At 28.0% G+C, this 16687-nt stretch overlaps 2 protein-coding genes across 2 annotated transcripts; both read left to right on the forward strand.

The window, feature by feature from the left end:
• The first annotated feature begins 9651 nt into the window (after positions 1-9651).
• Positions 9652-11806, forward strand: LOC110637416 (probable WRKY transcription factor 27). The gene is made up of 3 exons (XM_021787502.2): positions 9652-10660; positions 10746-10859; positions 10950-11806. The coding sequence occupies exons 1-3, from the start codon at positions 10098-10100 to the stop codon at positions 11530-11532; spliced, it is 1260 nt and encodes a 419-aa protein (XP_021643194.2). The 5' UTR covers positions 9652-10097; the 3' UTR covers positions 11533-11806.
• Positions 11807-14524: 2718 nt separating this feature from the next.
• On the forward strand, positions 14525-16492 carry LOC110637430 (probable NADH dehydrogenase [ubiquinone] 1 alpha subcomplex subunit 5, mitochondrial). The gene is made up of 2 exons (XM_021787521.2): positions 14525-14985; positions 16050-16492. The coding sequence occupies exons 1-2, from the start codon at positions 14673-14675 to the stop codon at positions 16256-16258; spliced, it is 522 nt and encodes a 173-aa protein (XP_021643213.2). The 5' UTR covers positions 14525-14672; the 3' UTR covers positions 16259-16492.
• Positions 16493-16687: the final 195 nt, after the last annotated feature.

The following is a 16687-nucleotide window of genomic DNA, read 5'->3' on the forward strand; positions in this document are numbered from 1 at the left end:
AATTCACGGATGAAGTAATTAATTTTTTTAAAATAAAATAACTAAATAATAATATAAATAGCATGAATAATAAAAATTTTGATGAAAATATTAAATAAATTAACAGAATAAAATATAAAAAATTAAATAATATATTTTTTAAATATAAAAATTAAATAATTAATTTTATTAAAATATAAATATGGTAATAAAGCTACGCCTGGCCTAGAATCTTATCTAACCCAAGAATAAGTGAACAATGTCTTGTCCAAAAATGGCTCAATTTTATTTTTTCCTGAAAATAGATTTAAACGTTTATGTCGTAAATTCGCAATCGATTGTAACATAATTAAATAAAAATCAAAGTTTACTAGTACATAGAAAATTAGAAAAAAAAAATAACTATCTTGTTAAAAATATTAATTTTAAAAAATAAAATTAAAATAAGAAGGATATATTTGATATACTAAATTCAAGTTAAATATATTAGTGCATCAAAATTTAACTTTAATATTTAAATAATTTCTATTAACGGGCAAAATTAACTCTTTGTTTGGAAATGAGTTTTTTTAAAGTAATTGAAAGTTTTTCAATATTTAAAAATCTTGAACTTATTTTTGGGAGAATAAAAGGTTTTTTAAAATATAATTTTTGAAAATTTTTAAAAATTTCTAAAAACTTTCAATTTTCAACTCACTAAATTGGTTAACGAAAGTTTTTGTTTTAAAAGCTTCAAATGCTTTTAAAAAACTTTCATTTCATTCCAAACACTTAAAAATTATGAATATTTAAAAATCATAAAAAACTTTATTTTAAAAAATTTTACTTTATAAAATTTTACTTTACTCTACCTCCTCTCAAACGGAGGGTAAGTATTAGCTAGGGACCTTGGCTCCTACAATGAATTTTAAAATTAAAATTTACCCATGTATTTTTAATTTTTTTTAATTACTGTTACTCTCTTGGAAATTTTTAAAATAAAAAATTTACCTATATATTTAGTGTATTTTTTGAAAAATTATTGTTTGGTCCTTAAATATTTTTATTTTTGTTTCAATGCCTACAATTTTATATAAAATGCATTCATATTTTTTTATATTATTCAATTTTAATCTTTTAATATTTGATATTTTTATATTCATCTTTATATCCACCCCTGATTGTTAAGTAATGCTCATGACATCTCTCACAATATATGGCACTAAAAATTACCTTCAAGCCATCAAGCTTTTCTATAAAGGTACATTAGTCATAAAAATATTCCTCCTCATTAATTAAGGATCTAATTAATGCATTTGAATTGGCTCAATTTGAGCCATTTAGTACTACTATTATAAAATTTATATTTAAAAATTAAGGGTTTTTTTTAATTGCCAAAAAAGTACTATCTGGGTATGACAATTATAACTTCCTTAAGTCTGAGGTCTAGAGTCACCGATTGACGTTCTCAATTTAACTCAACCCCATAAAAAAAGACGTATCACTAAACCTGAGGTGGTAACCAATGAGATGAACCATTGGACAATCCGCCTCCTCCTCCCATTGTTGTCATCATGTTAGTACGCAGAATTGAACTGGAGTGGAATAAGGCCATCTCACCAAGTTAATCATCAAGCTAGGACGATTGGATTGGTGGTAAATTAAGGTTATTACAACACAACAACTAAATGAGGACAATATAATCAGTTGAGTTATTTTTGTGTGCTTAGGTTCTTGACAATCGAACCACATAAATTATTTTCCTGTTTGTTCTATACTCTCAACAAAATTTCATGGTTGATCCAACCAATTTCAAATTGTTTCATCTATAAAGTGATTCGGTCTTATTGTCAGTCTTTTGGCCAATGCATTTCAACAAGATTCCATTTTTCAAGTGATTTGTTTTCCATTAAAATCATCAAATCCATCTTAAGCAAATAAACAAATAAAAATAAAAATTTACCTTTTATTTGAGCTGTTTGGCAATCCAATTTTAATGGATTGATCGAGGTTTACTAGGTTTCAAAATATTTTTCTAAGTCCTTTTTGTAATATGAATATTTTATCTTAATAAAAATTATTAAACTTTTTGTAATATGATTATTTTATCTTAATAAAAATCAATAAAATTATCTTTCATTTTGAAGACAAAACTAAAAGGTTTTTTTAAAGGTAAAAGTTCTATCTAAACTTTATAAGTTATGATAAATAGTTACATAAGTTTTTAAAGTATTTCAGAATCCAATTAATCTTTATGTATCTCAAATTTTTAAAAATAAATCAAATAAACTCTTAGAGATAAATAAGTCATTTAATTTCTAAAAATAGATTAAAAAAATTAAATTATAATTTACCTAATATAAATTCATGGCAAAAGGCTCTTTTAAACTCTTGATAAATAAAACAATAGTCACTTAAATATTGGTCAAATCAAGTAGGTCACTTAGGTTTTAAACTTTTTTAAAATAGTCACATAACTTCTAAAAATATCTCAAAAAAGTCTGAAGGCTTAACACTGTTATAGTTTTTTTTTTTTAAAAAAATGACATAAGCCCTTAAGAAATAACTTAATATTCATTTAAGTCCCATTGAACAAATAATTAAATTTAATTTTAATATTTTAATAATTAAGTTTATAAATAAATTATATTAATTTATATTGTTAATAAATAAATAAAATAATTTTATAAAATCTTTAAAATAAATAAAATTAAAATGTATAAAAAAATATTTTTAAAAAAATCCTTTAACTTCAACCAAATGTTGAAAAGAATTCAAAATTTTCTTTTCTTTTTTCATCAATCAAACACTATACTTTAATCTTAAAATCTTTTTAACTGAAGGTGAGCATTCGGTTAATCAAACCAAACCTAGCTAAATTTTTAACTAACTGAATTATTGCCATATATTTATTTATAAATATTTATATCTTATGCCTATGAAAATACAAGCATGAATAAGTTTTTCTTTCAGAAGAAGAACTGCAAAATGATTAAACAATAAAAAAAATTAGAAAAAAAAAGAAAAACTTAAAGCAGTTTGGTGTGGTTGAGGGAAGAAATTATTGCATAAACTTGAAATAATTACAAATGGGATTCACGAGCAAAAGGAGCTAGAGTCTCTGTGTGTACGTGAGAGAGAGAGGGAGAGGGAGAGGGAGAGAGCCAAAGCAAAGCAAGCAAACAATGAGAGAAAACTGTGCAAGGATGGATGATCTCATAATTCCCTTGACTTGTAGAATTATATATAAGGATCTCTCCAATAAACGAAAAAAGAGGGAGAGGAATTGAATTGGGTAAGCATCATGGCAGTAGTGGTGGTCCCAAATTATGATTTTAAATATAAAGTAGCAAACTTTGCTCAGACCAGCATCATCAAAAAAGAATTCTATGCATGTTTCCCAATTATTCTGATAAGCATCCCCAACCGATTCTTTCTCTCATACTTATAATCATCCAAATGTCAATTCCAACATGCCCTATTCATCATTCTATATTTTTAACCCAAAAATAATTAAAGCTTTCTTTCTAATTACAATGTTCACTTTTGGGTTGACAAAAATTTTCCCATCTTTGACATTCAAGATTTTTTTTTCTTTTTTCTAGCATCTATTACAAAATATTAATTATTTCAGTAAATATTTTACTAGTTGATTTAAAATAAGAGTGTTCAATAAAAATAATTATTGAATTAACTGTTAAATATAAAAATAACAGTATTATCTTTTTAACTTTAATTAAAATATTATCTCAACCCTTAAAAATGAAGAGAGGTAGCATTTTATCCTTTAATTTGTAAATACTATTATAAATATTATATTACCAAACATTATAAATAAAAAATATATATATATTTTTACTAAGATTCTATTCTTTTTTATTTTCTCTCTTTAAAATAAAAACTCAAAAAAATAATTTGTGTACGGATATTTCCCTTTGTTTCTAGAAGCATATATTCTTTTTTTTTTTTTTTAAAGAGAGCAAAAAAATTCCTCTTCCATTCTATAGAAAAGTAATGCTGATCCTCTCTTTACTTATTTCAGAATATATATTGTATGATCACAAAGATGATAGGCAATATTTTTATTTTTTTCAATTAATCAATTGGTTAGGTTAGATTATAATAAGATGACCTCATTACTTTTTGTTTGTTGCATCTTAAACATTTGATGGCGGTTCATAGGTTAATTAAGGGCCTCAAGTGTATTTTTTTCCTTTTTATAAGCATAAAATTTTATTGATTAAGAAGAAAATAATGGAATCTCAGAAAACTGAACCATACCCAAACAAAGCGTATTTATAGCTAAGAGGGAATGAATTATTATATCATTAAATGGGTAGTTTTGAAAACATGCATAAAAAGTAATAACTTTCATGAAACATGAAAAATTCTTTACTTAAGCATAAGAACCCATAATTTCCTTTTTATTATTATTGCCTTTAAAAAATAGCACTCGTGAGTGGCTATCGAATAACCAATTAATAAGAAGATATTCGAATAAAATTAAAATATATAGCTCAGATGAATAACCAATTAATAAGAAGATATTCAGATAGAATTAAAATATATAGCTCGGATACTCATTCTTATTATTCAAACAATCGCCTTAATTACACAAATATTTAGATAGTTACTAAAATATAAGAATTCAAAAATATTTATCGAGATCACAGTCTTAACATTATTAGGACTCCTATATATCAGTAACTCCAAATTTTATTATGATGCTAACTCTTAATCCTAGCAGGAGATAAGTCTAAAAGTCTACATAATGTCATTAAGTATACATATCTAATTTATTTTTATTCTTTCATTTATTCACAAATAAATTCTCGATACTAATTTAAACATTAAAAACTTATTTAGTGTTCTCCCTTTTATTTTATAAGTTCATACCCACAAAAGAAATCCATTAACTGCATCATTGCTTTGACAAGATCAAGAGTGAAAATTATAACAACTTATATTAGATAAAAGTAGGCAAACATAGCAGCAATTTTTTTTTTTTTTACATTTATTTTCAATTTTCCATTCAGTGTTCCTTGAATCTATATACATCTCTTTGTCCACGCTTCACAATTAACATTAAGCATTTATTTAGTGGATTTCATTCGATCAAAAGGCCATAAGTCATTGATTCTAACTTACTCAATTTGAGTTTCTTACTCCATGGATTTCTCCATTTCTAAAAGAACTAAGAAATTGCGAATGACCACCGCAATGAATTTATAATTTTCATGGCTAAAGATGTTTATTATATACTAAATGCCATTTGTCATGGCTAGCTAGCAATAATCCAATTTGATTTTATTTTTGAAGTAATTTTTAAATGAATCGAAATTTTTATTTTTATTTTAACAAAGCAAAATTTTTTTTTTTTATAAATAGAAATACAAATATATTATGATTTCAAGATCATAAATAATTATAATATAATTAGCTTAAGTTAAAATATATTTATATATTTAAAATAAATAAATAAATACAATTAATAAAATAATAAACGTGGAAATTGAAATATTATAATTCAGTAATAAGTTTAATTAAACTGAAATATTATGGTTCAATTTAAATTTTAATGTAGTTAGGATTTAATTTTAAATTTAATTAGTGGGAAAAAAAATCTAAAAAACTTTTATCATTATTGTCAAACCAACCTTTCTCTTCTCTTTTAATTTACTAATGTTTCAATTCTTTTTCATTTAACACCTTTTATAGTAAAGGACAAAAAGAAAAAATAAAGAAAAATAATTTATAGATAAATTTAGCTTATTCTATCACTTTATTTATGGACTAAATTAATTAAATTATTCTACATTATTTATGTGTATTTGCAATTATATAAATATGAAAAGAATAAAAAATAATTATGTTAATATAAAATGATTTTATTATTTTAATTTATGAATAACATGATGAATTAAATTTGTTTAATAATTTCTTTATGAAAAAGAGTAATATTTTTTTAATTGTGTTTGAAATTATTTTGGCTCTGAAATGGTTTTGCTTCCTAAATATATTATGTGAAATTTTGTACATGATTTTATTTTGCACATAATAAATGAAAGAGGAGTTTCAACCGTAATTTTATTTTTTTACAAAATAAATAAGTAAAAAAATTTATCCAGCTATTTTGAAGTTTTGTTTTAACTTATAAACGGCTCCAATTGGTTTATAGACATTAAAAATAAATTTATATATTTATTTATAATATTTTTTAGATTTATAAGTTAAAAAAAAAAGCTTGAGATATTAATTTTTTATTTTGGTACTTATAAGTAGGGTTGAACACTATTTGATTTGAATTGAATAAATTGAATTAAATTGTTTTAATTTAGTAATTCGATTTAGTTTTTAAGATAATTTCATTCGATTTAGTTTTACATTTTAAGAATTTTGGTTATTTCAATTCATTTTGATTTTGGAGAAAAAAAAAATCAGTTAAATCGAATTGAATCTAATTATTTTATTAATTTTTAAGTTGATTTATTTTTATAGAAAATTTATGAATTATATGTAATTTTATATATATAAATTGTTTAATTTTAATAATTAATTGTTATTATATTCAAATTAATGTTAAAATTAAATTAAATAATTTAAAAATTAACTCTAAATTAAAAAACTAATCAAACTAAAAAATTGATTTATTCAAACTGAACTGAACCGAATTAAAGTGGTTCAGTCGATTTCTGAAATATAATAATTTGATTTGAATCGAATGCTTAGTCCTACTTATAAGTTAGTTCGACAAAATATTATATTATATTATTCTCATTTAATTTTTAAAATTTTATTATAAATCTCATTTAATATTATTTTTAATCTTTTTAATAATAAATATATTTATAAATTATTTTTTATTAAACATATTAATTATTTATTAATCACTTAAAAATATTTTAAATAAACATGTAAGTATTGAAAATTTTAAGTATTTATAAAATAAAATTAGCTTTTATAAATTAAGTTAAAGAACCTCTTAGTCACGAAAATCAGCCACCGTTTAAAATGCAAGATTCCTACATGTAAAGCATCAATTAAATAACGAACACATTTTTAACGCCCAAGATTCTTTATACCAAAAGACGCGTACATGTTGGAAGCAACATAGGAACATCTCTTTTTCTTTCATATGCCCCTTTAGTGCCCACCAAATTATGTCAACCTTCGCCCACGTGGCTTTGATCCGACGGTCGAAATTGTCCCATAACTATGTCGATCAATCATAGAAAGGAAATCCTTGAGCAGTTGAGCCTGTAGCTGCAGCGTGCTAGCATCTCCAGCACTGAATTTAGAATTTTACTTTCTTTTTGAGAGGATATTAAAAGTTTTTAAAAATAAAAACTTTAAAGTAAAAACATTTTTTATTTTAAGTTTTTATAATTTTTTATTATTTAAAAGAGAGTAAAAATTTTAAAAATATTTATAAATATTAAAAAATATTATTAACTAACCCAACTCAACTCAACTCAACTCAATTAAATTTTTATCTCAAAAATTTAAAGTCATTCCATTCTAAAAAATTTTAGGTTAAATTTTAAAAAATATGTAATCCTTTTAGATCATATTGTACAGTTTAAATCTACTCCTTATTTTATTTATATCATTCAATCTAATGTGCTTTACTTATCTAATTAGAGCCTTCATATATCTACACTCCACATAATTAAATTAACTCAATTTCTCTTATCTCAATTTATTTAAAAAATAAAATTTTTTTCATAAATTTATTTAAAAAAATTATTAGTCCTAGTAAATATAAATATATAATTATAAAATTTTATAAAATCTTTCAATATTTTATAAAATACCCTACCAAGCAAAGGATTTTACACCCAACATTTTACACGCGCCCCTATTCCGAAGCTAGACTCGTACTCTATCGATATAAAAAGACGCGTTCACGGATCCAAGTCAATGCGTGCAATTACGAGTTGCTTTAGGACATGTTTTCGTCTATTTAGCATAAATGGCTAAATGCAAACGCATTCCTTTGAATTTGTCTCATTTAATTTAACCTTCTACATTATTTATCATACTGTTAAATTTGTAAATTTTATAATAATTAAATATAATTTTATTTTTTATTAGTAATATTCAATAAAAAAATTTGATAGATATACTTCTTTTATATTGACACGTATTTCAATGTGATTATTTTATGTAATTAATAACTGAAAAAAAAATTTACTGTGTATTATGCAATGTTTAAATTATTTATTATATTAAAATATATTTTAATTAATAAAAATAACTTTTTAGTGTAAAATTTTAATTAAAAATGAATGTAAAATACATTTTATATTATAAATAAAAAATATTTAAATATAAATTTTAAATTAATAGACTATTTTATTAATAAAAAAGTTAAAAATTATATTATAATTTATTATTACTTTCTAAATTTAATTCAGTTCATATAGTTATAATTATAATAACTAATTAAGATTTAACTATAATACACAAAAAAATATATATATAATTACAATTGTAAGTACTTTAAAAGTTTTTGATAAATTAAACGAGACAAAGTTTTAGGGGTGTACATATTTATTTACTTAGAATAAATTATGGCAATGCAAACAAGTCAAAGCCTGACCTACGTTTTAAGCAGGACTCACCTAAATGCATTTAATTAATTATTGAACGAAACCTATTTGTTAACCTAAAAATGAAAATGACAATAAAAATAGCTAATTGAATTTTCAAATTAGGAGCTCTTCCACATATTAGAAGAGATCATGCTAATTGATGATGAATATGGATAATTATTATTCTAATAAATTTGGAATGAAGTAGTTTGGTTGAAATTATATATATTTAAACTTAGTGTATTAAATTAAAATATTCTTAATTAATCAATGATCTACAATTATTTTTAAATTTTAATATTTAATAAAGAAATATTAAACAAAAATAACACGAGTTACTTCAATTCAATTAATTAATGGTAATTTTCCATAGTTGGGTGGGTTTTGCACCATCCTAACAATGTAGTGGGGTTAAGATCTCATTGAATAATTCTTGCATTTCCATTCTCCTTTATCCCAACTAGTAAGTGGCAATAGCCCCACTCTAATACAAGTTGTAATTAAGACATGCCATACCAAAGAAGCCATATATAGCTTAAATTCACTTTGTTACGAATTATATATATATATATATATATTAAATAAAATTTATATATTTATGCCTTATATTCATAATAATAAATTAAGTATATATATATATATATATATATATATATATATATATATATATATATATTAAATAAAATTTATATATTTATGCCTTATATTCATAATAATAAATTAAGTATAATTAAAGATTTGATTATTTTATATATATATTTTTTTAATTTTTAGTAATTGTCATCAGAAATAAGTTAATAAAAAATATTTTTTTATTAAAAAAAATTAATTATTTTTTTAAAAAATAACTTCATATTTTCATATGAGAAAGTTAATTTTTTTTTATAATTTTATTAAAATATAAAAATATTTATATATATATATAATATGAACATGTATAATTAGTTAATATTTATAATCAAATAATAAAAATATTTTTATAAAAAATATTTTATATATATAAATTATTTTTTATAAAAGAAACGAAAAAATTATTTATTTATTACTATTAAAATTTTTATAAGAGTGAGACTCTATGCAGAGAGCGCGTGGAAACTCATATTTCACTCACAGAAATTAACACAACATCCAATCAAACATCGAGTAGAAGAAGAATACGGTGAAGCATGTAGGGCAGGCAACTCTACAAGCATAGGAACCCTCTTCTTTCCTTACAATGGAAGGGCCCGCTTTTGACATTTTTACAAAATCAAAGAAAAAGCAAAAGGTGGTTTCTTTATGTGTCTCCCTCTAAAAGAAAACCACTCTTCTCCATATCTCTCTTTGTATAAATAATTAACAATTACCCAAGTCAGTGCTCCACCATGATTTCCTATTTCTTCTTTTTTACCTTCTATATGCATCTTCTTCTCTCTCTATATATTTCTGTCCCACCTCTAACCCAAAAGTCAGCGCCGTCCTTCGTATTCGCCCTCTTTGATTACCCATTTGCTCAAGGAGCATTGCGAAACTCGATAGATTGGTTATAGTTTCTAGGTAGATTGAATGCTCTCCATGGCTGAGGACTGGGATCTGTACGCCATAGTCAGGAGTTGCACTACCTCTGCCGCCAACACTGCAGGTGCGGCCACCTCGAACATCGATACCTCCAGTCAAAACGCCAACTTTGAGAACCATTTGTATTGCCTAGCCTCTTTGACTTTCGAAGATGATGACCCTTTTTCTTTTCCCGACCTTGAGCAGCCTAGAAACAAAGGATGGCAAGAATTGCAAGATTCTTACAAGCCCTTTCTGTCTACCACCACTGTTCAAGGTAATATTCGTAGCTCCTCCTCCATTTTTGAATTTGGAGGATTTAGTGGCCAAGATCAGTCTCAACTTGCACAACAACAGCAGCAACTGCATCATCCTCCACCACCACCACCACAACCCACCAATATGCCCTTCAGCCTCCGTTTCAATCATAGCCAGCCACAATCCCAACATGCACAGCAACAGCAAAATCAATGGCCAAAATTGCACCAGCTGGGTTCTCAAAGGCCTGAGACCAGTGCTTCTCTTCTTCCTTTACGAACCACTCAATCATCGGCTTCGAGATCAAGGAAGAAGTAAGTGGGTTAACTTTTGGTTTCGCTTGTTCATGGAAAGATTTCTCAATTCTCATAATGTTAGTTCAATTTCATTGTTTTACAGAAAGAGCCATCAGAAGAGGCAGGTGATGCAGGTAACAGCAGAGAATCTCTGCAACGATGTGTGGGCTTGGCGTAAGTACGGACAGAAACCCATCAAAGGCTCCCCATATCCAAGGTTAGTCCCTCATTCATTTCTCTTCTCGAAAGATTTTAACTTTGTGTCTCTCTAAAGCCTAAAAGTGGATTTTAATTTTGGGTTCTATAGGAACTACTACAGATGTAGCAGCTCGAAAGGTTGTGTAGCAAGAAAGCAAGTAGAGAGGAGCAATACAGATCCAAATATGTTCATCGTGAGCTACACAGGTGAGCACACCCACCCTCGTCCCACCCACCGAAACTCACTAGCCGGAAGCACCAGAAACAAATTCCCGGCCATCCAAAAGCCTCCCAACAAGGAAGCCGAGGAGCCAAGCGCTGAAAAGGATCCCTGCTCGTCTCCGCTTTCGGCGACAAGTGTCTCTCCAACAACCCCACTGTCAGCTCCAATGGACCACGAGACAGCGAATGAGAACATCAACACAGATGCTGCAAAAATGGATGGAGCTGACATGGAGGGCCATCGAATGGAAAGCGACGACGAGTTTGATGAGGGCGACGATGATATTCTGATTCCTAACATGACCTTCAATGAAGATCTAATTAAGGATTTGCAAGAGTTGGGTACTGTTGGTGAAGGTCGTTTTCGTATTCACAGCAGCAGTAGTGAAGGCTTAGGTCACACTCTGGATTTTGATGACAACTTCTCCTCTTGGTTCGTTGGTAGCTCAGCCGTCGTAGGGGGTGACTGATAAATTTCTCACTAAGCCGGTTTTCTTAAGGGAAAAAAAAAAAAAAATCAGCTTCAATCCTTAATTTATGTTTTTTTTCCTATTATATATATATATATATATATATATATATATATATATATATATATATAATTTTGTAGGCAAAGGCAATAGACAAGGATAGAAACTATAGAATTTTGTGTAACTTTGCTTTCTCTGCCGGTATAGATCATATACAAAGTGATAGAACGAATCTTTCCTTCTCCAAATTATGGTTATGTTTGTCTTTTTCAAATTTTTCTTTACCACTTTTTCCTTCATATTTTTATTTTAGGTTTTTCCCAATTAGAAATGTTTTTACTTGCAGAAATGGGATTCGAATTCACATTCAATGAAGTACAATCAGACTATCTAACTAAAAGTAAGTTTTTGTTATTATACAAATTATGAATACAGTCGAGCTGCTACTTATACGTGGCCAAAACAATTCCATTTAGGGATGGTTCTAAACCCTATTAAAAAATATTACTATTTTAATTTTACATATTTTAATTAATAATTTAAATAATATTTTATTTTTTTATTAACGATTTATATTTTAAAAATTTAATAAAATATATAAATTTTATTTTATTTAAGATAAAAATATAAAGTTTATAAATATTATTATAAAAATATATTTTATATTTAATTAAATATTTATATAAATTGATTCAATAATAAATACTTAATACATAAAATTCAACTCGAACTCGTTATAGATATTATTTTTTAAAGTCAAACTCATTCTAAACTCAATTACATATTATTTAAATTTATCATATTAGAATTCAATTAAATTGGGTATCCGTAAAAATCATACTCTTTTACTCCTTGAACTAACAAAAATAATTATTCTTATAACTATGGGAGACAATAGATTAGCTGCCAGTCTTGTCCTCTCCATATCCATGTGAATAATTGAGAATATTGAGTTATGAAAATTATGCAAGAGCGAGTTCTTATTGTTCCATAAGATTATGAATAAGATAAACCAGCTAGGCATAAACTAGTACGTGGCCAATATTAAATTATTATTCTTTCAGAGAAAAAAAAAAGGAAAAGAATATATATATATATATGTTAAACGTCTAGTTTACTTAATTTACATACTTAAATGGTTAGATTTCAATCTAAAAAATAGATTTAGTAATTAATATGATGTCTGAGTTGATTATATACTTCGTTTATGTTCATATTATCCTTATATTTTTCATATGTTTATCTACTTCACATTAATTTTAAGATTAAGCTTAATATTTTACTATAAGCATTGATATCATATTAGTTGACAATTAAATTAAATCATTCGATCACTTTATATATTCACATGAAAGTGAACTACCAAAAGTGAGAATTTTAACATCATAAATCCAATAAACAGGTAAAATATACTCCAGGTTACACTATGATTATAATGCATGCATAGATATCATGAGCTTATATTTGATTTTTCACCTTTTGATTTTGGGAGGTTATATGAAACCACCTCTAATAATTATCTACCCCAGAGAAAGGAATCTTCTTATTATCTTACTTTCTGATTCATTATATCTACAAACTATTACCACAATCTGGTAATTTTTATGTGAATTTATTTTATTTCTCTAATAATTATGCATGATTCATCATGTTGTTAATGATTTATTACGTATTGGGTTTTTATTATTATGTAATTATTTTAGCTTGGTGGATGTCATTGAAAGACAAATATTAATAAACAAATGCATCAAGTGCGCGTAATTGTAAATTAATTGCCATTTAACTGATACATTTGCCACGTCATAATTAATCTGATAATTAAAAATATATAAAAAAAGAATAAAAAGAGCAAATGGGTGCATGACAGCTGTCGAATCGGTGTATGGGAGTCTAGAGGACTGTGCCACCGACTCCTCCGGTTTGGAAGTGTTCTATCACGAGACAAACAAAAGATCTTTCTTTGTCCGTTCACGCTTCGCACCATGGACTCCGTCAAGGTCAAATCTTTTTTATTCTTATATATTAGAGTCGGTCAAATATAATTTCCTTTTCTATTTATTAATTGAAAAATTATTTTAATATTAAATAAGAAAATAAAAGAAAATTTAATAATAACAATAACAATTGGGCCATCCTAAAACTATGCATCATCGATGAGGTAGTTGGGGAATCTAATGATGTTAATAGCGATGCAGGTTGTTCTGCCCCATCTTATCTTTAAATTGTATATTTTATTATTTGTCAAATGCGACTTGATGCTTACCGGGTCTTTCTTTTCAATCTTCAATGCCCAATTTTTGGGCTCTAATTTAATGTGGCTCATTCAGGCAGGCCTTAAAATGTAATTGGAATATATAAATATTAAAATCCATAATATTATAATATGTTAACTAAATTAATATAATCATGTTTCACAATCTCATTAATTATGGGGTGCAGATGATCCAATCCAACGACCAAGCGTGTTGGCTTGGCGGATGCTCAAAGGCTGCTCTCTAATTATGTATGCTTTCCTGGAATTTCTAGCTTGGCAATTGGTAGTGACGCTCTGCTTTATTAAATGCAAGTGGAAATTAGATATTGGATTCAAAACATGAGTGATGCGTATTGCTAATCAAATGGAAATCAATGCACATGTTTCATCTCTTATATTCAGCTTAGGGATCCCTGTACCTTAAGGGTTGGGTTGGAATTTGCAGCACTGTAATTTTTAATGAATTGGGCGTTTGTTAAATTTCCAAATCTAACATCATATATTTTATCCTTAAAAAAAATCTTGCATTATTTTCCTTGAAGATTAGGGGCTTTTATGATGAGTACAGCCCAGTCTGTAGCCTGAACCCAAAGGTTTGTGTACAGTTGATGCACAAACCAATATGATCAGTGAGCCTCAGCTTATGGATCACAAGCCCAATACATAAAGGCCAGGGCAGACTCGCATTCTTGAAAATGCAGATCTCGATCGGCAATACATAGGTCCCATTGAATGGCATCAGAAGCCCAATAGATTGTAATTCCGGGGAATAACAACTGAACCAGCAGTCCCCATTTCTCTCCATACTGGAAAAACGCAGTGAGAGAGCACCCGAGAAGAAGATCGAAAACGTTCGGAAGTATTGATCCAGAGTTTCACCTTAGCAATGTTTCTGCGGGTGATCGGGCGGCCATTGTTGGCTAAAGTGAAGCAGACAACGGGGATCGTGGGTCTGGATGTGGTCCCCAACGCGAGGGAGGTATTGATCAATCTGTACACCAAAACCCTAAAGGAGATTCAGGCGGTCCCTGAGGACGAAGGGTACCGTAAGGCGGTGGAGAGCTTCACGAGGCATAGGCTGAAGGTATGCCAAGAGGAAGGGGATTGGGAAATGATCGAGAAAAAACTTGGGTGCGGCCAAGTTGAGGAGCTCATCGAGGAGGCCCAGGACGAGCTCAAGCTCATCGAGAAAATGATCGGTTTGTACACCTTATGCTTTAATTCTCATTTATTTCTTAATTGATTCTTTGCTTTGCTGGAGGAAAATAGAGGAAATTTCTGCTTCGAATTATAGGGGGAAAAACTCTCATTTTGATGAAATACCCAAGGACATGTCCATTTTTAGAAGAATATTATCAGCACTATAGCGGTAAAGCTTACTCTAAGTTGATGAGACTCTTTTCCTTCCAATGATTAGGGAAGCTTCTGTCCCTTGTCAGGCTCGTAGTTGAACATTGTGGATTGCATTGCCGATTAGTTTAGACTGACACTTGCGTCTGTGTATAAGGTGGAAAGTTTTTAAGTTGATTTCTTGTAGCTTGAGAAGTCTGTTATTCTTGAATTCCCTCATAAAAAGAGCACCAATGAAGTGAATATCATCCCGTTCCTTGGCTGCCTCTGGGCTTGGAATGTTATTGCTGATCTGTTATGCACTTGGGCTCATTTCTTGTTGTTGAGCTTGTCCTTAGGTGTTTGGTTGTGGAAATATCCTGTTTCCTGGGAAGTATAATCAGTTTGATACTATAATCTTTCATGATACCATTAGTGTTTGCCTGTTAGATCTCCTTGCATTTTGACTTGGAGGTAGTTGCTAGTTGGTGAGAGTTCCACCCAGCTTGATGTAAATAATTACCTGGAAAAATTTTGTTCCTTTCTCGTCTTACTATTGGCATGTAAAGTAGATGTAATGTTGAATGGAGTTTGATTGTGAAGAACAAGGGAATAGTGAGCGCAAGGTATTTTGTTTAACTGGTGCTGTATATGATACTGTGATGTTTAAGTTTATGATTGAAATTTAGTTTAATCTATGATGTGGTATTAAATTTTCATCTGAATGGAGGCAATGTTAGTTGATTTGTTTTCCACACCTTTATCATGTGGCACAATTATTTGCTATGGGTTCTCTTGTCCCCAACTTACATGTTTGAGATCATTCAGAATGTTTAGGAGTTTGAAGAAGTGTCACAGATGATATTCTTCAATAAATTTGTGAAATGTTAAGATTTTATTAGTGACTGTGCTTTTTAATCGTGCTGTGTTGCAGAGTGGGATCCTTGGGGTGTTCCTGATGACTATGAATGTGAAGTTATAGAAAATGATGCACCAGTTCCGAAGCATGTTCCTTTACATCGACCTGGTCCTCTTCCTGAGGAGTTCTACAAGACACTTGAGGCTGTGCAGTCCAAAAATGATGCACCTGCAGTCAACTCTGGTCAGACAGAGTCAAAGGAGAAATGCTTGGGGCACACTTAATTTGAGAAACATCGAGTTTCAGAGTTCAATTTCTCGTTGTTTCTCGTTTATTGTTTTGTGTTTGTTCTCTTGTAATTCCAGTTTACCAGATTGAATAGGGTTTTCATGAAACAAGGGCCAGAACCATTCAGTGAATAATCCTGACTTGGGCAGACGTTACTAAAAGTTGTTTTTATAAAATCTCATTCTTGATTTCCTATTAAAAATAAATTTTGGCTAGTCTATTGAACGGTACGAATTTCTTGTGCCTCTCAAATCTAACTGTGGTTCATGTGGCAGGAATGCTAAGTGCCACTTGTCCTTGAATGAGCCAACTTTTTGGTACTTGTCAGGTGCTGAATATGTTGATTCTTTGAATTGGAAGGTGATGATCATTATAGAGGAATGAAACATGTATTTTTTGTGCAATTTGGCATATTGTTCCATGGC

Source organism: Hevea brasiliensis, chromosome 13 (genome assembly GCF_030052815.1).
Source record: "Hevea brasiliensis isolate MT/VB/25A 57/8 chromosome 13, ASM3005281v1, whole genome shotgun sequence".
Classification (NCBI taxonomy): domain Eukaryota; kingdom Viridiplantae; phylum Streptophyta; class Magnoliopsida; order Malpighiales; family Euphorbiaceae; genus Hevea; species Hevea brasiliensis.